Source organism: Symsagittifera roscoffensis, chromosome 9 (assembly GCF_963678635.1).
Source record: "Symsagittifera roscoffensis chromosome 9, txSymRosc1.1, whole genome shotgun sequence".
Classification (NCBI taxonomy): Eukaryota; Metazoa; Xenacoelomorpha; order Acoela; family Convolutidae; genus Symsagittifera; species Symsagittifera roscoffensis.
The window spans coordinates 24444676-24469557 of record NC_087070.1 but is presented as its reverse complement, the minus strand read 5'-3'; the positions used below and the strand labels follow the sequence as shown (position 1 = coordinate 24469557).

The window sequence follows — 24882 nt, the reverse complement described above, 5'->3', positions numbered from 1 at the left end:
AAAGTTGTTTTTTTTTTCAGTTTCTCTGGATACTTTTTTGAAAAAATCTCAAAACGCCTCCTTATTTTGTATGGCATGTTTATGTTTGCCTATATCAATCCATGAACTATTAAAAACTCAAACTTTGAAAATTATCATCTTTGAAAAATTTTGCCAAAATTTAAAATTTTGTTACCTTCCTTATATCTTTTGTGAAAGATAGCTTTAAGACAATTCAGGTCGGTTTGCATGCATTGTAAGTGCAAAAACGTCCAGCCTTTGGTGTTTTGAGTAAACCAAGGTCTTTGTCACTTGCGTTCGTTCACAAACACAACCCAAAACTTTCTTAAATTTAAATGGAAAAAAAATCAAATTTTTGGTTCATGGAAAAACACTTGTCATACAAATTTCATAGGAAAAATGTTTATCATAGAGATTTCATACAATTTTCTGTACGTAAGGCATTGTATATAATTGTATAGTAAGAAGTTTTTCATATATGGAAATTGTGTGATAAGAAGTTTTGGTCAATCCGGGAAGGCAACTTCCGAGACTCATCATTATCATTGCAATGTGGTTCGAAGATACGGCTCTGCAGAACGAGAGAAGAAATGATAGTTGCTGAAAAAGCAAAACCCTTTTCGGTTATTTAGAAACGAGGAAAGATTAAGAACGACTCGCATCAGATACTTCGTGAAGGTGCTAGATAGTGTGAGTTTTCAAAGTGTAAACAATGCCAATGCAGAAAATGGGACCGTACGAAAGCAATTTATCATGTGATTAAGTTCCGGGAACTCTTTGTTTGAATTACTGGTGGCGAGTAGAACTAAAACATGCGTAGCTCTAATTGATATGCAATCTGTCCTACACTTTATTGATGGCGCACAGCAATTTGCTGGGACCTCTTTGGTTTATGTCAATTTTTCAAATGCAAACGCTTGATCAAATTGATAGGGTCAGTTATCAGCAGGGAACTTAGAGAATTCAGCTGATTTATTGGAACTATTTAGCTGATATATTGGAACTCGAAAAAACAGTGTATCGGATATATTTTTGCCATTTAGCCTGCAGGTTTTTTAGGGCTTTTGTTTAAAAAAATTGACGGTTAGTTATGTTGACTTTTTATTCTCAAATTTTCAAATAAACTTCTGGGCTCTCGCAACTCAATATCAAGACCATATTTTGGCCAAACGTTCTGTGGGGCAGATGAAATGTTGAAAAAACAACATGCCAAAAAAGCGCTTTTGGGCTTTTTTTGAAAATTTTTCACCAAAAAAAGGGTTTAAATTTTGAAAAAAGTACAATAAAATGTTTGCGTTGAAACGGGCCAACAGTTGATTCGAGACGTCGTATTTTCAGAACAAAAATTTAAAAAAAATTTTACTGATAATTTTTTCCGATAACAAGTGCCTTCCCGCATCAAGTTTCAATCGTTGTTTTGTGATGCCTTCCTCGTGATTGCCAATCGTATACTTGAAATCTAATCAAACTTGAGACTGTATTTTTTGATAAGCTATCTATTTGAGCACTTGGACGTGACTGCATCATCAAATAATTGGTTGAAAAAATTAATAAGCAGAGCAAAATTTGACCTAAAAGCGTCTACAGTTTTATCAATCGGGGACCAACGGCGACAATATTATAAAAATGACAGCCTTGAGCTAATTAAATGAAAACAAAAAATATAATATATTTTTTTTCTGTTTTGTTTCATCATAAATAGATTTTTTGGTCAGCTGAACGCTAAAGTTGTTAGTAGTGCGATGACAAGAAAAATCGAAACTCTTAATTGAAACTTAGCGAGGAAAACTAAACATAAATACATGCTCTGTTGAAGCTGTGACCTGACTCTAGATTTTTTGGCTGTCCATCTCTATTAACAGTTTACGTTTGAGCAACCTTTGAATGGCATCTCAGGTTTTTATTAATCCTTATCATAACACTGATGCTTAATATGTCGAAAGTTTTTTTAAGAAAAAAACTATTTAAATTAAGAAACTGTGAAAGAATTCGATATATCCTTAATGGAGCAAAGCATTCTAGTTTTATGTATGCTTTTTCCCAATCATAACTAATTAACTTGACTAACTCTAAGGCAAAATACCAATTCCATCGGTCTCCACAAAAAATTATCTAAACATAGTTGTTTTGCATTTATACACAAAGTGGTCTCCAGACCAAATCAAATAAAGGAAAAGAACTTTATGAATAGAAACGAGGCAGACAAAGCGAAAATTTAAACCTTCAAAAGACTATCTTCTGCTAAAAACTCTTTGTTTGCAAGCAGTCATTGAGTAGAGAAGTTTTATTTTGCCAAACAACTTCAGTGAGATTATAATCAAGGCATTCAGCAAATGTGTACTAAGCTTCTGCTAGAGTGAACTAACCCGGGTTGACCTCCATACACCAAAAATGCTTGTCATACAATTCCATGCATGAAATGTGAAATGTGTGGATAAAAGCTTGTCATATAATTTTCATACAAATTTGAAAAATGGTTAAAAAAGATTTAAAGTAATTTCTGCGGCAGTTTCATTCTAATAAAGCAGTCTGGTGATAAAAAACCGAGGTTTTTGTTTTTTGAAAAAAATGCTTATCATACAATTCCCATATATGGAAACTGTGTGACTAGCATTTTTTTTTGATGGTGACACAAAAATTTTTCCAGGTAATTTTGAAATTGCCCCAAAAATTTAACTCTTTTTTTAACAGCAAGTTGAATTTTTTACGCAAACAAACATTTTCCAAAAATAAAAATTGCATGCAAAATTTAATTTTTTGTGTGCATAACGTAGTCCTGGATACACTAATGTTAATTTTTTTTCCTTTTCGCTTAATAATTTTTTTTCAGAAACGCCGAAAACTTCTATTTCTTTTGTATGGTGTGTTTGTTTATGCCTTGATCAATATCTGATAAATTCAAAATTCAAAATTTGTGAAATGCAGCTCTAAGACCATTCAGGCCGGTTTCTATGCAATGTAAATACCGTTGGTGCTTTGGTCTTTGTCACTTGCGTTCGGTTACAAACACAACCGAAAATTTTTCAGATACTAAAATTCGAAAAAAAAATCAATTTTTTGGTTTATGGAAAGACACCTATCATACCCTTTTCACATATGGAATTGTATGGAATTGTATGACAAGATGTTTCTCATGTATCGAAATTGTATGATAAGAAGTTTTGGTCAACCCGGGAAGCTTAATCGAGAGAACAAAGATGTGAAAAACCTATCGACAATGCAAAATAAAGAAAAGTTTGACAACCCCTGCTGGTTTGAGATACTTCGTGAAGCAGCTGGATGGTGTAAATTGTCAAACTTTACAAGAAATCTCCAATTTCGAAGAACGGGATCTTATGAAATAAGTTATCTTTAGTTCTAAGATCAAGAGACTTTTCGCTTTAGTTACTGTTGGAGAAAAGAACTAACACAGGCATGTTGGAGAAAAGAACCCACTGGAAAAAAGTCAGGCATTATTTAGCCACCAACAGTATTGGTAACAGAAGAGTGACTGAGAGATTTATCAAAAAACGGATGCAGATCAGTTCTCAGTGATGAAGAGAAAGAAGTCTGCAAATTGTCTTAAAGTAGGCATGTTTTTTGCTTCAAATTTCATCAATATGGCTGCCGCTTGCGAAAATGCCAATTTTGTTGATTAGCAAGCAAAAATGCCATTAGAGACAGGTTTAGAAAACCCACTATAAAAGTAAGTGGTCAAGCACTAACAGATACGATGAGCACAAACTATACTTCGAGGAAACAGCGATTTTTCTATTTGACACAAAATTCTAAATCTATGTAAAATATCCTTTGCAGAGGCGCGCAGTCCAACAGAGCAAAATTTGGACCCCTGGAAGATGATTTTTTTGCTAGTCTATTATAAAATACTTAGACTACTGAAGTTTTTTTGACTTCCGTTACAAAGTCCAGGGAAAAAAGTAGCGCGGCTGAATCTGTTTTCTGCGTAGCAGAGTAGTATAAAAAAGAAATACAATTCGATGGCACATCGAAAAACCATGACTCGAGATTTTGTGTTAATTCCAAAATTATTCTCAATAACCGGGTTTGAATAAAGACTACCCTTACCCCGACTAGAAATTTCCGTAACTAGTAAGCTGCCAGAAGACTTTGAAAGAAATTTTAAAAAAGGATGATCCCACAGGACAACTTACTTGTCTCCAAAACAACATGAAAGTATTTCAAAAGGTGTGTGATGGATGGCTGTAAAAGGTCAACTCCGAGACAAAACTCCACCAGCAACGAAACTACCGATAATTCCACACCACTTCCGTTAGTTTTGGCTCAAGCTTAACTATGGTCAACTTTTTTGGATAAAACTTGATAATCGGATAGTTTGGGAGCACAAAGGAGAACAAGGAGTTTTAACCGTTGTTCCGATCATTGAAATAGGGAGAAGATTTAGTATTTGGCTGTTTTATTTTTTTTCCTTTTTTGTTTTTCACGCAAAATCAGGAATAACAAATAATCACCGAAATAGTTCGAATGATGTATGACAATGAAACTCTTTCAATCGTATTTCTAACGCCATTAAAAATTCGTGAACACTTTTTTCCCAGCATTGAGAGAAACTCAAATAACATTTTTGATTAATGCCTAATTTCGCGCAAATAAGATGGACAAGCAAGCTTATTAAGCTTATTGCGCTGTTCATCGAAAAGGACTTTACCGGCAATAATCATGGTTATGGGTGTAGGGATTTATAATATTAAAGCTCTTTCAGTCGTGAATCGAACGACTTTAAAAATTTTGAAAAAATCTTAACAGTATTGAAAAAAATTTGTTTGAAACTTTTGGTTTTTGGTTTAATTTCGAGCAAATAAGGTGAGCAAGCAGGCTTTTTAGTTTTTCATTAACGAACATTTATCGCAAATTATCATCGTTATGGGTGGAGTGATATATTATTTTAAAACCTTTTCAGCGCTGATTCGAGTGACATTAGTTTTTTTTTAAAAAAAATTGTCTAAGTGTCAAGAAAAACCGGTTTGAACTTACTAAGTTCTACTCTAATTTCGAGAAAACAAAACCAGCAAGCAGGCTTATTATAAAACAATATGTTATGAAAAAGTTTCTGCCAAAAAATTGTGAATTTTATAAATTTTTTCGTTGTTTTTCTGTCAATGTTAGACTGGAACCATTGTCCTTTTTACTGTGCCTGTCGAATTCTATCTTGTTTGTCAGATCTGTCTATCAAGCAAATCACAAAAACCAGCACCCATATGATAAAAAGTATGAAAAAGCTTTCACGCCAATGCTTATGCGCACGTTCCAAAAATGAGAGTGACCACCAATGCTTCTGATCAGGCTTTTTTTGTGAGTTTCTCTCACATGAACGATAATCTGTGATCTACAATCAAACGAAGCTATCAAGAGGTGAGCGCAAAAGCTCAACACAGAGATAAAATGCTTTAGTAGTTGCAATTTCGGTGAATCGACTGAAACATTCATTACTCAAAGAAACTTTCAATCTGCAGTCAAATCTCACAAACACAGAAAAAAATTACATGAAGGTGATCTATGAAACTACAGTGTCAAGAGACACAAAATTAAGAAGCCTAAAAGGAAGTTTGCAGACATTTGTTTTGACATATTTGGAAGTTCATCCGGCATTTACGTCCTTAAAGCATAATAAGCAAGGAATAGAGACAACGCTCAGAAGTTGAAATACATTGGAAAGACCCTGGCTGAGGTGTTCGACTCATGATTCGACCAACACGGTCAAAAGGAGTCCGATTTTTGTCGCAAATTAAGACAGTCGAAAGATAGTCGAATCATGAGTAGAACACGATCGAATCATGAGTCGAACAGGGTCGATAGAGTCGAACAGGGTCGAATCTTGGGTCGAACAGGGTAGAAACATGAGTCGAACAGGGTCGAATCATGAGTCGAACAGGGTCGAATCATGGGTAGAACAGTGTCAATTCATGAGTGGAACAGGGTCGAATCATGGGTCGAACAGGGTCGAATCATGAGTCAAACAGGGTCAAATCATGGGTCGAACCGGGTCGAATCATGAGTCTAACAGGGTCGAGAGTCGAACAGGGTCGAATCATAAGTCGAACATGGTCGAATCATGAATCGCACACGGTCGAATCATGAGTCGCACAAAGTCGCAACATGGGTCGCGCAGAGTCGCAACATAGCTAATTTGGGTCGCGCAAAGTCGCAACATGAGTCGCGCAAAGTCGCAACATGGGTCGCGCAAAGCTTAAGTAATGGAATTGTTGTCGGATTTTTTGCTTGCATAAGCGTTATACATATGCAGATTGCAAAATCATCCAGTATATATGTATTTTTAATGTGCAGTTAGCTAGATCAACATATTTATTGATCAAATACAGGACCGCCTCGAGAAGGCCAACACATAGTCCCAATGTGAAATAGTCCTTTTTAGCGCAACAACAAATTAGTTACCACAAAAACTGAAAGAGTAATCTTTGACGCCGCACGAGCAAAGCTAATTCTCGGTAAAAGCGAAAAGTTTGCGATAAAATCGAACAAAATTGAAAAAAGTCGAACAATGTCCGGTATAGTCGAACAAAGTCAAAAACCGACATCGTTCGATTCAAAAAATTGAAATCGGATACCGTTTGACTGAAAAATTCGAAAACGGACATCGTTCGACCGTTTCGGTCAAATCATGAGTCGAGCACCTCAGCCCGGGGAGCTAGTTGAAAGATTGACAGTATCATAATGCATCATTTACCGTATTGCTGTTTTTATAGCAATGAGATTCAGACCACAACTGATAGCCGAAGCCGAATGCTACAAGGCTCACCCATGAAGACATCAAGAAATTGCATTAAAATCTATCGATTGATGAACTTTCAGTAAAGAAACTGCTTGAAAGGAAACACCTTGTCGCTTTTTGTGAGACTTGTCAAAAGGAAAAAACTTCCGTGGATTCCGAGTTCAAATACCTGTAACGTAAGTTTTGTCGGCACATTTGTTGCTTCGTGGCTTCCGCAACAAGCGAATGTAGCTAGCTGTTCTGGATTCCGCAATTGTAAGTGAATTCCACAAAATGTAAGCGGAATTTGTAAAAACAATGTAGCGGAAGCGCAAATGTAAGCGGATTCTGCAAACTGTAAGTGGATTCAGAATTTTGTTAATTAGTGAACTTGCGTATGAACAAGTAAAATTTAGAGCTGGAATTTTTATCCATGGTAATGCGAACGTAAAGGCAAGGGCTTAACCATTGTCAGCGGAATTCACGAACAAACCTCAAAACATTTGTTAACTAAGTCGGTGGATGTCACCTTTTAGTCTTTTGGAAACACAACACATAAATTTAATGAATTCAATATTTGGAGTATTTGGGTTGAAAGTGTATGGAAATAGAGCACACAGCATATCGCCAATTTAGGTCAGTGTTTGGGATTGCGTCAATCCCATATACTGATTTCGGAAGCATAACGCCGAATTAAATCAATATTTGTAGTCATTGGGTTGAGAGTGTATGGAAAGAAAACACACAGTGTATCGCCAAATTAGGTCAGTATTTGGGATTGTGTCAATCCCAAATACTGATTTTGGAAGCATAGCGTCGAAGAAGTTCAATATTTGTAGTCATTGGGTTGAGAGTGTTTAGAAACACAACGCACAGCATGTCGCCGACTTAAGGCAGTTTTTGGGATTGCATAAACCCCAAATACTGGTCAGTATTTGGCATTCCATCAATCCCAAATACAGATGATCTAGATAATTCCAATTCTCGTGAATTGAGATCGAAGTTGAGATCAAAGTTGACAAGATTTGAGATCGAAGTTGGGTTGCCAAGAATTCAGACCAAACGTTCGGTATTTCAAACCGTAGTTGATTAGTGTAGTAATTGGGATTAATTTTTCTGGTTACCACCTAGAAATTAAAAGATATACTTTTAATTGCTATCACGTAAACATATATGTAAGCGGAATCCGCAAACAAAATCCGGATTCCACTTACATTTTGCGGATTCCGGTCACAGTTGCGGAATCCGCAACAGCTCAATTTAACTATAAAAAGGTCTTATTGCTTGTTTGTGGAGTTCACAAACTCTTCTGGATTCTGCAAATACGGTTGCTGATTCCGCAATACTTCTATTTTTGGAGATATTTCGAGCGATACAGTGTTTTTGGTTTTGTTTGTGGAATCCAAACCAGTGAAGAAAATCAAAGAAAAGTAGCAAAGTTGCGGATTCCTCGACAATTCTGATTTTGGACTATTGCGGCATCCGCTTACAATTTACAGAACGAACAGTTTGGCCTCGTAATGATAAAACAAATTTCGGAGCTATCCTTCACGAAAAGGTGTTTGTTGAAAAGAGCAGTATGGATAATGCCACGTACCATGCAAGCTTGAGGCAATATTTTTTCGACCAAATTTCTATCGGTCTTCTTTTATCGAGTGTTTATGACGGATGAAAAATCAGATTGCATATGTCTATATTGCTTCTATTGGACACTGACATTTGCAAAGACGTACTTGCAAGGCGCAGAGACAAAAAACACAAGAAACAATACCTCGTATATTCAACCAAAAAATGGTGTTTCGGAAAGTCCAGTGCAATTTTGTTTTTCACCAACTATAGTCTCTCAACCAAAACAATGCCGGAGTCAGAAGAACTTAATCAGTTATCAAACAACAAAAACTTATCAAACTTGGAAACTAGTGAGCGAATTCAATATACATCCCCAATGTTATATCTTGGTTTTATCTATAATTTTCTCACTAATAGCACCCGGGTTGACCTCCATAGACCAAAAATGCTAATCATACAATTCCATAAACTAAGTCTATGAAAAAATACTAATCATACAATTTTCATACATTTTGCTAAAATGGTGTCATCGAATTTTCGAAGAACTTTTCTCTTGTTTTCGCATAAATTTTGGTGTATCGTACTAAATAACAAAGAAAAATTTTTTGTCAAAAAATACTAATCATACAATTTTCATATATGGAAATTGTATGACTAGCATTTTTTTGATGGCGACAACAAAATTTTTTTTTTTGAAATTGCCCCCAAATTTTTTTTTGTTTTTTTTCAACCGCAAAATGATTTTCGTACTCAAACAAACATTTTTTTGAAAAAAAATTTTGCATGCAAAATTTAATTTTTTGTGTGTATAACGTAGTCCTGGATATACTAATATTAATTTTTTTTCCATTTCTCTTGATAAAATTTTTCAAAAATGCTCAAGACTCCTCTTTTTTTTGTATGGTATGAAATTCACGTCAGAAATTTAATCGGTGTTTATAGTTGCAACTATAAACACCGATTAAATTTCTGACGTGAATTAATACTTTAGTCTCTCTCAGTGAAAAATTTCATCATGTTTTTTTGAGCTTCAATTTACAATATAAATTTTTTGAAATATAACTGAAACAACTTTCATAAACTTTGTGCTAGTTTTATGCCGTTGTGTGCTTTTTTATGTGATAACCAGTCTCCGGATTTTAGTTAAGTAACTATTTTTCGTAGTTAACAATAATACTTCTGAGAAAAAGAAAATGTAAAGACGAAATGAACTAATTAGAGAAATGCTCTTTATTTTCATTAATTCTGACATTGACATCTTCACCAAGGCCTGAGATCATAAGGTGGGGGAGTTGGTTAGATGCTCTATATTTGAAAGCTAGCAGTTTAAAAATTTCTCGTTAAATGTTTTTTTTTCTCAGGCTCGCTATGTTTTTTAACAGAAAATATGTTGAAAATGACTTTTTTGCTGTTACTCCAGCAAACTTTTAAAAATACGTGAGTTTTAGTTAACTTTTCTTCAACTAATTTGATGCTTTTAACGAATTAATTACCTAACTAAAATGTTTTTTTTTAATACTGATCTAAACTCCCAGGCCTGGTGGTAACCTCGTGCACCGTTTGGCATATCGGAAAACTGCATGCAGAACGTTGTATCAAATCAGATAATCTAGAAACACTTATCAAAGTTGAAGAGTTTTTTGAAAAATGAATATGGCAAATTTTGAATTTTGAATCTGCCACAGCTTGAAGAACACCTACTATAGGCGGACTTGTGCCTGTAGGCAGAAATCACGGCTGTTCGAAGTCAAGTTTATTTCAAAATGTCAATTGTAAAGGCGACCTTAACATGTATGTTTGGAGCTATTCAAAATGAGCTTTACCGCAGAATGTAAAATATGAAGAGGAAGTTAACCTGTATGCCTCAATGGCGATGGACAGGTAGTAGGGAGTGGAACAGCAGATGTAGGTGATGACGAAGCAGGCAGTCATCCACACCATCCTCCTCCTAGCCCTCTCCAGGTGGTCTGAATTGCCACTCAGTCGCAACTGCACCCTCCCTCCCCCTCCTCCTCCACCTCGCCCTCCCCCTGTCCCTCCCTCTGCCCCTCCTCGCACTGTCCCATTTGGTCTGTTTGTCGAGGAAGTGGTGTTGCTTGTTCGCACACTTCCCTTAGTCATCAGCTCAATCTGCGCCTGCTGATTGGCTGAAATGACGGCAAATTAAGTAAACTTCGAAAACTTGCTCATTATCTCAGCGAAAGTCAAAAAACCAATATAAATGCAGATGACTGACCGACCACTTAAAAATGCCTTTCCATCTGAAGTTTTGGACAGATTAATGGAAAAAAAAGAGGTTTAGAAAACAAAAACTTTCCTGGACAAAACGTAATTGCTGTTTTTTAGACGTCTATCGGAGCAATTTTAGAAGCTATTTTCACTAAGAGTCTATAGAAGCTTTTTTCACCAAACTTATCATCGCAAAAAAAACACATTTTCTCTTCGTATATTTTAGTGTTTTTACTCGAAATTTTCGGCAGTTTTTGCTTGGTAACGGAAAGTGATTGGAATAAAGTTTTGCAAAGACTAGTTATTTTTCGCTAAAACAGGCTATAAAGAGCTTTAATCCACTCCTCAAAATCCTGAATTAATCCAAATGGCATTTATTTTCTCGAAATAAATCTTTTTTATTTGTATTTTTGGGAACATCACACTGCGGAATGACAATTTTGAACGAGTAAACAAATCTAATTTGTTTAAGAATTCGAATCTAGCAAAAAGTTTGCCACTTTACATTAATTTCTTTGCCACTTACATCTTAGATAAGGCAAAACTTTTTTTGTTCAAAATTGCCGTCCTCTCACAAAAGTCCGAGTTTACTGAAAACTTTAGTGTCGGGTTATATTTTCAACTTGAGTTTATTATCCGATGGAGTCGGGTAGAAGATAATTTTACAGATTCAAAAGACGTGATTTAATGTTAGATTTAAGAAGCTAGTCAAAAAAATCTGAAAATTTTATAATATCACAAACTGAAAACTTTTGTCTATAGATTTAATTTTATAGCAGACTTGAGCAGCATTCAAATCTTGTTGTTCCGACTTTCGAAAATATTTGTGCTCGGGGTGTGTTTTTTCTCGACATGTTAACTAGCATTTTTTGACCAATTTTGTAATTTTTGGCGGATTTTTTGATGTCCTCAGCTCAAATTATAAAATCACATCTGATCTTTTTATTGTTCCAACTTTCGAAGAAAAAGCAGAATATAAATGATTGGGGTGGTTTTTCTATATTCAGTCAAATTTTGATCTTTAAACTATGAATTTTTGACGGAAACTTTTTGAAACCATCTGGAAGATACTGTTGCTCTGGGCTCAAATCTAAATAGATAATTAAACATTGATCAATAATTATATAGTTGTGGGTGTTTGAAATCGCTAATTTGGCCAATTTGATATAATTGACACGCGATATATTGCGTTCTTCGAATACAAGTATGCGGCGTATTAATGCGTTCTAAATGGAAACAAGACTGCTCGTATCAGGGCGAAGCCTTGAATGTGCCGACTGCCTTTTAAGGTTTATTGAGCAGCAGTAATACATAAAAAAATAAATGAAATAAAATAAAATGAAATTTTTATTTTAAATTTGAAAATTTTTTTAAAAATCATCCCCCACACGCCATATAAAGTACAAAAAGATGGATTTTGTTCCTTGTAACAAATCAATTATGGCAAATAAGCTTCGTTCAACCAATTTGGAACAATTTATAAGACGGATTAAATCTCGCTTACGCGTTAATGGCGCGAATTATATTGCGCGTTAATTGTCCCAAATTGGTCAAAATGGCCAAAATGGCAATCTTTAAACCCTCATAACTTTACGAAAAACGATCACAGGTAAAGTATCTTTTCAAATTTAAGGAGCTCAGGACAACAATACCTTTCGAATGATATAAAAAAATTCTGTCAAAAATGGCTAGTTGAAAAGTCGAAATTTGTCTGAAGAAAAAAAAAAACCCACCCGAGCACAAATATTCCGTTACTTTCGTATCGAAAGTGGGAACAATGAGACACGACATTTAATTGTATTATTAAAATACAAGACTCTTTACATAGCGTGATCGTGAATGATATTCAAAACAATCTAAAATAATATTCTTGTGTTTTTACAATAAACATTACAGTATAGACCCTAAAAAGCAGTCCGATGAATCAAAGCTTCTCACCGATACGAGCAGTTTTGTTTCTTCTGGTTGAAAAAATTTGAGACAGTTTTTTATATTGTTTGGAATCATCATATAAACGTTTCGACTATCCAAGTCGTTGGAAGGAAAAAAAATTTTTTTCTTCCCCAAATGTACTACTTGCGCACCACTTACGATACAACAAGTAGAGGTTCAAAACAGCAAAAAACTCAAGAACTATCAAAAAGGACACTCAAAAACTATCAAAGAAATTGTAAGCGTAGAAGAAATAACTAGAAATAAAAAAATGAAAATTGTTGTTTAAAGTTTAAAGAGTTCGATTGAAAAATGGGTTGAACTTGAGCATTGTTTTTACAATTTAAATTTGAGGCCTTCATTTTTAACAATCTCATAAATACTATAGAAAAAGTGTAGGGAACAAAGTATTAGGTAAATACGCTGACAGACCGATTAGCTGAAGTTCAACTAAAAAAGTTCGGCATTTTTTTTTGGAAAATATTCCATCACTGCCCAAATACGGCAAACTTTTTTGGAAAATATACATGCACTGCCCAAATAGTATCCACGAAAGTCATACAAGTGCTGAAATTAGGCTGGTATACACAATTTAGAAGCTAAGCCGAGAGCTAAATCGAAAGCCGAAAAAGTTTGAGCAAAAGAGTAATATTGATGTTTTTGTAGTTATACTTAAAACATATCAATCAGAATGAATGAAGATAGTTTTGAAGAAAAAAAACATGCCAAAACAATAGAATGCAAAATTAGCATCGGAAAAAAATTAACCAAGCAGTAACAAAACAGAAAAACCTCAGCAAAACTCTATTAACGCGTAAGCGGAGATTTAATCCATTTTAGAGATCGTTCCAAATTGGTTAAAGCAAGCTATTTGCCATAATTGTTATGTTACTAGGAGCAAAATCCATCAATTGGTACCTTATATGGTTTGATTTTTAAAAAATCTCAAATTTGAACAAACAAATCTTTTTGTTTTGAAAATTTCATCAATTATTTTTAAACGAACACTGCTTCAAAGATTTTATAAGGCGTTTGGAACATTCAAGGCTTCGCCCTGATACGAGCAGTCATATTTTATATTAAAAATTGCAATTATTCAATTCAGTTCTAATCATTGTTTTTCCGTCAAACATTTTGACAAAATATTAGGGATCGTCAAGTCTTTCAATTTTTAGGGTTTGTTTATTAAAAAAAATTGCCCTTGTAGAAGAATGATACTGAAAAACACTTCCTACAAAGAGAAAGATAATTAGGCCACTAAGTGTCAGTCTATTACTCTTCCTGAAAAATTTCCGCCCATTTGTGACTTGTTAATGGAATTACAAGGGCATTAGGATGAAGTAAAATGCAAAAACTTCCCTCGTTAGGAAATTTAACCTTTTAAAACCGGTACCACGACAACTCATAAGGGGAAAATTGCAAAAATAGAAAGCTTGAAAAACTTCGCGAGAGCGGCAACTCGCAAAAAAAATAAAATAGAACTTTCAAAAAGCGACCCTGACAAAGTAAAACCGTCTGCTCTACTTGTCTGCTCTCCTTTGTTCGCAGTAGTCATTTTTCACTCAGCAACTACAGTGTGTCACTGCTAATATACTTCACAACATTCACTTTTGACAGGAAAACCGAAACTTTTCGGAGGCGATTTTGGCAGAATTATACACTAATTTTTTAAGTATTTGAAAAGAAATTAAAAAATCGGATTGACATGCAAAAAAACTGCGCTCCAAAGATCATTATTTCATTTGCTGTGCAGAAAAAATCTGCAAAATACAGCTTTCTATGATGCTTCAGCGAAAAAAAAACAAGTGAACTGATGAGGGAAAACGTGTGTATATAGAATGAATCTATTTCAGAATCAAAAATTTATCAAAATTGACTGTAGTATTGTAAACTTATGTTGTATATGTTGAGATCGAAAACAAAACTATAGTATTAAAACGCAAGTTTGGGGGAATAAAAAACGCGAATTATGGTTGATTTGGATCAATTTTTATATCTATTTAAATCGATCATATTCCTAGACAAAAAATCAATTTAAATAGTTTTTAAATTGATTTAAATCCATGTTTGGATTAAATCGATGTCTTTATATAGCTTTGTCTTTCAATTATTTTCATCAATTTTTATACCTCATTTTCTATACAGATTATAAACAATTTTTTTTCGAATTGACCGACTATCATTTAGAATAAATATTCTGAAGAAAGTTTAAAAAAATACTAAACAGCTGATTTTGCATATTCAATTATCATGAAAAAAAAACTGTAGGAGTAACCAAGTGCAAACTTCTTGTAGCGAACTTAGTTGTTCTCAATTGAGTTTTCAATTTTTCTATGATTTGCTTGAGAAAAATTTGATAAAAATGTTGATGCTATAAATGACTTTTGAAAAAACTTTGTTTGACTTAAGTCTTGTTTATCGCAGGAACGCTTAAATTGCAAACTCTTGTAAGTATTTTCCTGAAACGAATGGTTTGAGGTGAAATAATCTCTTGAAGCGATTTAAGATCATTGCAACACTGACAGAGTTTTTTTGAGCGCTACTTTTTGCTGAAATTTTGTGCAAAAAAGCTATAAAATATACATAGAAAATTGTGAAAGGCTGAAATTGTTTTTTTGAATTTAAGAAACTAATATCTTCAGAAAGCAGCCATAATTAGATTTTGTTTAAAAAAAGTATGTAACGAATTTAAGTTTTTTTAGTATAAGTGTCATTTGACCTGAAGTTCAGTTTCACTAAAAACGAAAAACGTAGATTTGAAGATGACTGCCTAATCAATTAGGATGTGAGTCCAACTTGTGCCACTTTTTATTGCAATTTTTTTCATCTTTACTAAATTGTACCTTCAAGACGCGCGAGATCTATCAAAGAACGTTTTTATCTAGATTTTGTCCTTTGATTTTTTTCTGAAGTAAAAATTAGCCAAGCTGTGGTAAACCTAAAGCAAGAAGTTCAGCGAGAGATTTCTTGAACCTTATTGCCATGACAGGGAATGGAACATAGGCTCTGAATATCTGAAAATGGCTGACTTGATGTAACTTTTGACGATTTTGTTTCGAAATCAGAGTGTAAATTGAAATTTATATGAAAAAAACCTGTACACAAAAAAGTATTCATAATCTTCCATAAAACAAATCGTGCAAATTGCTGGTGTTGAAAGTAAAAAGGTTCAAAGAAGATCTAAAAAATACTCGCAACGATTTTGTATTCAAATTAATTTTTTGTGAAAAAATTTTCATTTCCAAGCAACAGTCTTTTCCAAGCAATTTATCATCTGAGTATACATTTTTCTGAGTATCAAAAAAACGCATATTATGTTTGAAAAGCGCTTTCAAAATTAATGTTTTTTGCGTAACGTGTTTTAATATGTCCTGGGTAGTGAACTTTTTTTTATCAAATCAACCAATTTTTTTAATCCTTATCATCTTTCATCAGATCAACCAACAATTTCATTTTCATAAAAGTATAATTTCTGTTTTTAAAATTTTTTAATGGTGAGATCTTGATCACGAGTTTAAATATCATTTATAGTTTTTTTGTCAATTTATCAATTTAGCACTTTTTTATCACGAGTTTTTTTTTGAAAAATTACAGATGGTTTAAAACAAAACTTGATTGTTTTTCATCTAGATTGAATCCTTTTACTTTTCTGCAACAGTTAACCCGGCATTGCTAAAAGTCTGCGCTGATATTCCATCTTTTGAGCTCAATTAATTCTTAGAAAACAGCAGTAAGCAAATCTTAATCTTGTCAGATTTTTGCCTCAGAGTTCCAGTGTGGTAAGGCAAAAGAAATTCGAAACTAACAAAGTGTTCACGAGTACCGTAATTTTTTCAAAAAGCGCATACAAGGACAAAAGAAAAAATATAGCTGTTACGGAAGTTTTTATTACGGAAGTTTTTTATTTTCGCTTTTCTGAATACCTTTTCAATTTTTTTGTTCAACCACTTTTTGGTCTCAAATTGTGGCTCTTCTTTTTCAATCACCCACCCCCCCCCCCCTCCCTCGAAAAATTTAGAAATAATACTGTTCAAAAATTGTTCACACGACAGTTTGCATGTTAAAAATGCTGTACAAACTTGTTCACCTGTTCACGCTGACACGTTTCAACGCAGCTTATAACATAAAAAATCATTTTCAATAGATTTTTTATGATTCGAATTTCAGAAAATATCAAAGGGGGAACTGGAAAAGAGCCCAAATTGTTTTCTAATTTATGTCTGATAAAATTTTTTGATCCTCGTTTTTTTTTCGAATTCGTATGCTGAATTGATTACAATTTCCGTTTTTACAAACAGAATGAAACTAAACCAATATCTCTGTTTGAATGATGAATACTTGATAGACAAGCATGAAAACTTATATGGATAGATGGATACAAGGAAAAAAAATTCAAGCTATTTTAAAATTTAATTACATTTTTAAATTTTCAGGGTTATCTATTAAATACTTATCAATCAAACAAGGAAAACGAATCAATAACTTATTGTTTTTTTTTTCACCTTGCTTGAAAAAAAATGAAATTTCAGTAGATTCAGCATGAAATTGTGAAAAATAAAACTACAAAAACAGAGCATCAAAAATTTTCATTTCCAAGCAAGAGCCTTTTCCAAGCAATTTATCATCTGAAGATACATTTTTCTGAGTATCGAAAAAACGCATTTTATGTTTGAAAAGCGCTTTCAAAATTAATGGTTTTTGCGTAACGTGTTTTAATATGTCCTGGGTAGTGTGAACTTTTTTTTTATCAAATCAACCAATCTTTTTAATCTTTTTCATCTTTTATCATATCAACCAACAATTTCGTTTTCATAAAAGTATAATTGCTGTTTTTAAAATTGTTTAATGGTGAGATCTTGATCGCGAGTTTAAATATCATTTATAGTTTTTTTTGTCAATTTATCAATTTAGCTTTTATTTATCACGAGTTTTTTTTTTGAAAAAGTACAGATGGTTTAAAACAAAATGTTGATTGTTTTTCATCTAGATTGAATCTTTTTACTTTTCTGCAACAGTCAACCCGGCATTGCTAAAAGTCTGCGCTGATATTCCATCTTTTGAGCTCAATTGGCACTCTTGAATACTTTTTTTGTTACGGAAGTTTTTTAACTCCGCTTTTCTGAATACCTTTTCAAATTTTTTTGTTCAACCGGTTTTTGGTCTCAAATTGTGGCTCTTTTCCAATCACCCACCCCCCCCCCCCCCTCCTCCCTCGAAAAATTTAGAATTAATACTGTTCAAAAATTGTTCACACGACAGTTTGCATGTTAAAAATGCTGTACAAACTTGTTCAGCTGTTCACGCTGACACGTTTTAACGCATCTTATAATATAAAAAATCAATTTCAATAGATTTTTATAACTTGAATTTCAGAAAATATCAAAGGGGGAACTGGAAAAGAGCCCAAATTGTTTTGTGTTTTATGTCTGATAAAATTTTTTGATCCTCGTTTTTTTTTTTCGAATTCGTATGCTGAATTGATTACAATTTCCGTGAAAACTTATATGAAAACTTATATAGATACATGGATACAAGGAAAAAAAATTCAAACTGTTTTAAAAATTAATTACATTTTTAAGTTTTCAGGGTTATCTATTAAATACTTATCAATCAAACGGGAAAACGAATCAAAACTTTGCTAGTAAAAAATGAAATTTCAGTAGATTCAGCTTGAAATTTTGAAGCATAAAATTACAAAAACCGAGCATCAAAAACCGAACAGATTATGTAAAACAAAAAATGAAACAATTATTATAAAAAAATTTGTAAAAGATTTGAATTTTATAGTTGTTGACAAATTTACAGAATCAAGACAAAAATTCTGAAAACTGAGTTTTTAGATTTACAATTTCGATATCTAAAACAAGAAAACATCAACTCAAACATCTACAAAATTGACCGAATCTCAAAGCCATTGTTGATTTCTAAAACTCAGACGCGGTTGCGTTAAAGTTATTTTAAAAAAGAAAAGCATCGCTTCTCAAATTAAAATAAAGCAGATTTAATTGTAAAAAAGTTTCTTTTAACAGAAGTAATTTATTCATAAATATAGTAGTGATGTGATGCATTCAACTTCGATAAAAATAACTCAATCGACTTTACCGCAATCGTGTCTCAAATTTAGGAATCATCATTGACATTGGATTTAATCAGTTTTGAAGATGTTTGAACTGATATTTGCGTGTTTTAGATATTGAAAAAGTAATTCTAAAAGCTTAGAGCTGCTTTTGTTTTGGATCTGAAACCATATCAACGACTACAAAAGCAAAGTTTTTTTAACCAAAACTTTTCAAATAAATATAACAATTTTGTTTTAAATTTTGAAAATTTTTTAATCAAAAGATGATGGACTGATTTTTTCAAGGTTTGTTTAGGTCTTTCTAAGCATGAAAGGATGCGTTATCTGTACGTCTGCGATTAAAGTTAGAATTAGGTTTAGACAATTTTCTAGTTCGAAATGGAAGAGAAAATTAGTATTGAGATATGCAGTAATGTTTTTTCCATAGGTAGGATAAACAAATCAACAATTTGCATTGGTTTAATTTGCATTTAAAAAAAAAAAGTGTTGAAAAAATTTTTTAAAAGTGCATATGAAAACGTGAAAATAGCTTTCAAAAATATAAACTGACATTTTGTTGAAACACATGACTTGAATAGAAAATTTGTAAATATTAGCTTTTTTCAGCTGAGAAACAAAAAGGATCGAATTCTAATTTAAATTTGGTTTAAGTTGGAAAATATATTGTTCTTACTTCCTAATTTTTCCATCTGTTAGATAAAGACAGTTACTAAATTCCCTGAAGACAGTGATTGTTTCCTGAATTCCAATTGGCATCGGTTGTCAAGTTATAAAATGTGTTGAAGCTAATCCGAGCAAATTGAGTTAGACAACATTGATTAAAGCCATATAATAATATACTTCAGATTCTAGCGGTATACTTAGGGTAAAAAGGAGATAACTATTTAAAAACATGTTAAGGCAAAAACGGGTTTTCAATACAGTTTCCGGCGGCAGACCTCATGCTCTCAAATCTCACATATTTTGTTTCTCTGCCAATACAACTCTTTTACTAAAAACACTAAGAACTCAATTTTTAAGTTAATTTCTATTTTTTTTCAATCCTTTATTTTCAATCTCATTAGTATTTTTTTCCAATTCAGTTAGATTTTTTGTTATCTAAAAATAGCTATGAAACCCTAGAATAGCATTGATATGCTCTCTAGTCTCGATCCGTGTGCCTATCCGTATCTTATGAACTTTTAAGTCGAAATATAAAATTTTTTCCTTCCTACAAACGTGAGTTTTTAGATCTGAAATTATATGATTCAGATTTTGATAATAAAAAATAATTGTGTTTTAAAGCAAAAAATTTTGTCCCGACGAACTCACGAATTTACAGGAAGGAATTATGGGGTGAGAAAATTTTTCCAACCAGAAAATGATGCTCAAATGATAGCTGAGAAAAAATCAAATGCGGTAAAAGCTCTATATGTTGCGAGTCGCGATTTGATAGAATATCAATTGTGAAAATTCGATAGAAACCATTTTGAACAAATCTATTTTTCATACAAACTTATTCAAACGAACTAGGGAAATAATGAGTTTGCATCTATAATTACATTATGAGTTTTAGGGCGTTTTAGCTACTATTAACTACTAATAGTGAATTATTATCTAATTGAGACCCTTCGCCTAAAAAATTCAAAACAAAATCTGTTAGAAAACCAAAAAAGTCTGACCATAATTTTATCAATCTACTGTTATCAAAACAAAAATAATCAAATCAGCCGATCAAAATTTTTTCTAAATGTGCAGAGTATATACCCCAGCTAAATTTACATCAATTGAATGAAATATGCATAAATTTTGTAACTATTACATGAATGTTGCATAAGTACTTCATTACGCTTACATATTTTTGGCCTGTTGATACTTCGGTTAGTTCATACTTTTGCTGGTTTATATACCACCGATCAAAAGTTTCTGTGCTCCTTCAATTAATTTTCGGTGATCAAAAGAATAAATTTTAACGAAAAATTTCTATGCATCATTAAAAATATCGAGCTCCTGAAATCAAAATTTTAAAAAATTGCCATTTTGGCCATGCTCTGGATCTATTTATAGGCACATTGAAGATTTTATTCCTAATTTTGAAAGCGTAAAGCGAACTAGTCATGCAAGGCAATTTATTCCCCACAACAAAGTTGTTCTAAATTTAATTGAGGCTAGCTAATTAGTCGTATTAATTTCGCACGACTCATATTTTCACACGTGATCTTTGATATTGGTTAAAACTTATAGTTGTTCAATATTGTTTCCCATAATTTGCTCGATATGGATTAAGGGACAGTCAGAACTTTCAGGGTTTTGCCCTGATATACGAGTAGTCTTGTTCGTTATTAAAATTTAGTTGAAAATTTGTGAAACTCCCAATATGCAGTTTACATTGAAAAAGTGAAGTTAGTGATTAAATTGAAGCTTATTAGTAATAAAAACAAAAATTTGCTAAATTTACCCAAAGTTTCTACTGAAAAAGCTAATTTGAATGATTTTATTTGTACGAAAAACTTACTTCGCTCACGCCAAAATTTTGTGAAAAAATGTGAAGCTTTATCTATCATCCTATTTATGGCACCTAAAGTTTAAAATACCATCCTTAGAATTATCTACCCTGGAGTTTAAATATAACTGGTCAAACGGTTTATGTTGTAAGAATCTGAAGGCTTCATTAAAAAATGTTTAAAATGTTTCTGTATTTAAGTTTTTTTTATGTTTATTTTTTGGATGTTTTTTTTAAAATATTTTTTGTGTTTTTCATACTGTTTTTTCTCTTTTTTTTGGTATTTTGTAACGCTAATTTTTACTTAACCAATGTTGATCTTGATTAAAAAACTGAAAAAAGCAAAAAACAAATTGTTCGAAAATTTAATAATTTATGGCGAAAAATTGGTTACTCCATTTTTTGCGCAAAAATCTGGAATACATTCACATAAAGCGAAAAGCTCAGCGCAAGTAAGCAAGAATATCTATTTTAATTTATCATTATTTTCTTTGTAATTATGAGCCTAAAAGCTTTGTGCGTTGCTTGACTGACCTCTGGTCTGACTTCTGTGTTTAATGGTGAGCTTCACTATGATGACCAGATAACACAACAACATCAGCACAACTGGAACTATGAACTGGATCACCATAGTGTACACATTGTAGATTTTGGCACCTCTGGTCGACAGAGTTCCAAAAGTGACACACTGAGTGAAGTCTGGGATATCTTCTGCTGAAAGAATGTCTTTCTGGGCATCGACTTTTCCAGTCTAAACAACCAGTGAGCGGTGAATAGTGGAGTTTTCAAATTCGAGAAGATCAAATACACGCTGCAAAACGCAACAACCGCTAGTGGAGGTTTTAGAACTCAGGTTGTAGAAGTTAGAACCTAAATCAGCCAAACAAGGTTAGCAATAGGCGGTCTAAAACTATTAGTCAGAATGGTATAAGGGTGAATTTTTGAGCAATCCGTTTGCCTTGCTTAGGATACTTTTTGTTATAAAAAAAATATTTTTCAAAATTTGGCTGTTAGTTTTTTTGCTTTTAGTTTTTTTGCCCCACAGCCAATATAAAGTGTCAGGTGATGTCATTTGATTCTTTTAGTGGAAAACTTAGGCCAATACGGGGGGGGGACTAAATCGAAGAAAAAAAGAAAAAAATTAGATAAAAAATATAATAGAAAAACTTGCATCCAGTTTCAACCCTTAATAATTTTTTATATTATGATTTTAGTACCAGTCTTGCTACAATTGAGAAAAAGTTGATTTTCATCCATTCATAATCGATTATAATCTCTCTTTTTTGAAATCAATTTATTGTAATACATTTTAATCGATTATAATCAATTATTTTTCCATTTATTTGTCGATACAGTTAGGATCGATTATAATCGATTACTTTTATCCAGTTTTCAGTTCATATGTTTTGAAGAAAAATTCATTATAATTGGTTAAATACGATTATAAGCCCTTTTGTTTGCCCATTTTGTCTGCGACCTTCAATCTGAATGACTTTTGTTTATGCATTTCGTATACGTTGGCTTGTGTGAAAAGTGAGAAAATTGTTTTAAAAGTTTCCAGATCCTTTCAAATTTATAGCGGTTTTAATTTTTCATTTCTTCTCTACTAAAGTCGTTTAATGATGCAGATTTAAAATTTTCAAGCTACCAAAAACTGTTTCATAATTTCTTGCGAAGATTTATTTTTCATTTACCGCGGGAACGTTTCCACTAAGTTTAAAAGATGTCTACGAAAATTTTGGTTAGCGGTAAAACATTGTCTTCAGATTGTTTTCTTTTTAAAATATCACAATTATAATCGTGTATATGTTGTTATACACTTTTTTGGGTTATTATAATCATTTATGTTTGTTAAGAAGCCAATATAGTAACCCGTTATATTGGACTACTTACGACTATACTTGGATATCTTAAACTTGTTTTTTTTTCTCGGTTGTTTCGTCAGCTCGTTGTAAAAAAAAACAAATAAAATCGAATTTAATGCGCAATCGGAACATTCAATGTTTTGCTCTGATGTACGAGTAGTCTTGTTTCTAATTAGGATTTTTTCACGTCAAACTGTAAGTGACATAATAGAAAAACTTGAACTTTAGCTAAGAATAGTTGTACGATCCCGTAAATAAGAAATACTTTAAAACCAGAACTGAGCAGGTTTATAGCAGTTCCTAACTTGATGCTGAAGTCGGATCCAGATCGGTTCAAGTCTCGAGACATTATAAGGTGAAAACTGGAACGTAGATAAATGAACAGAAAAAATGAGGTCAGCAAAGCATGTAGTTAGAACTGATCATCCTAGCGTTAGATGTAAGCCAAAAAAAATGTATTCAAATTTCTTTCCGCACTCTACTGAGAATTTCACTTCAAACTGATTTCTTGAATAGCGTTTACTTATTTATTTGGCCAGTACTTGATCTGATTACTAGAGTTTCCAGATAAACTACTCATACTTCATTATTACATCATAGGTGGAACGAACAACAGACTTTGTTTTCAATCATCTAAGAAGAGGAGAGAGAGGGACAGGGCTCTTCTGTTTTAATTTTCCGTACAATATGGTTTACACTTCTAATCAATTTCTAAACATTTCTAGTAATTCCAAATTTTTTTTCAGATTATTTATTTAAATGATGAATCAATTGAAATCAGTTGAATCAACCATCAAATGGGTCAAGAAAAAATGTGCACAGAAAAAAAGTCAGGTAAATCCACTAGTTCAAATAAGAAACCCACTTACCAAAAACTTATACCAAAACCAGAAGCAAGCCGAACTGGGGTGTGGGGTTTGGTGGGGACAACCGCCTTCTTCCCTCAATTCTGGTTACCAAAACTTTCCGAAAGGTTTTCTTTTTAGTTTAAAATTACGACATCCATTTTTGGCAGACCAATTTCAAAACTTTCTAAAGGCACGTAGCTAATTGGTTGTCTTTTAGAAACGCCTTTTATTGTCTGTATTTTTCGAACTTTTGCCTGCGGCACATTATTTTTGAGAGCTCGGAAAATCAAGTTGTCCATATGAAAAAATGCTGACAAAAATTTTACATTTTTTCAGCAAACAACCCTCCTCCGTAGCCTAATTTAATCTGACAAAAATTTAACCCGAATCCTAAAAATCAAACCAAAATCAAATAAAAAGCCCATTTCATTCCAAAATGTTGTTAAAGAAAGGTAGGAACAATCAGGGCTTTGCCCTGACCCATGCAGTTTTTTTTCTTGTCGGAAGCCTTCAAAAACTAAATGATTAATGTTGTTCAGACTTAGCATTGTTTCCAAAGCAATCCAAAGAAGCGTTCGCAAATTAATTCTTTAATATGATGAAGAAAACATTCAAAATTCATCAATTTAACAAAAACCTTTTGATATCTTGTTCAGTTTGGAGTAATCTTGTGAAAAAAATTGTCCTGTTTTTCAATTCTTGTTAAATTAAAAAAAAAAGGAAATCTAGATTAGAAGAAAAGACGTCGGTTAAGCTAGCTAAGCTAGATAAAAGTTAGAACCGGTTAAGAAGTTGAGTTAAGAATTGGTTTTAAAAAACGTACACTGACTAAAGATCAGTTGTACCAAAAGCCGATGTTCTTTTGGCAGGTATAAATGTAATTCGAAATAAGTACGTAAACATCATAGAGGTTAAAACATCGCCTTAGACATTCTTCTCGAAAAATTGTTACAAGGTAGCATTTAGTACAAAGAACTTATCATTTACCTTTCACCCAAGGATGGTGCCCGAAGAGCGGAATAATGAGACGGCACAGAAAATTAAGTTTACCCCCGAAGATGACGCCCGATGGGCAAAATAAGCACTTGATAACATAAAGGTCCATGAAAACGGGTATCAGGCTGAATGGTTACGTGAACTTCCTAAAAGGA

The 24882-nt window shown here is 32.8% G+C and overlaps 1 protein-coding gene across 1 annotated transcript in view; it reads right to left on the bottom strand.

The window, feature by feature from the left end:
• Positions 1-10288: 10288 nt before the first annotated feature.
• Positions 10289-24882, bottom strand: part of LOC134854773 (uncharacterized) — a gene marked incomplete at its 3' end in the record, with an annotated part of 92651 nt that continues 78057 nt past the window's right edge. The window contains exons 4-5 of the mRNA XM_063871130.1: positions 21553-21769; positions 10289-10443 (exon numbers count right to left, since the gene is read on the bottom strand). Coding sequence (XP_063727200.1) covers positions 10289-10443; positions 21553-21769 — 372 coding nt within the window. The remainder of the gene's footprint in view (positions 10444-21552; positions 21770-24882) is intronic.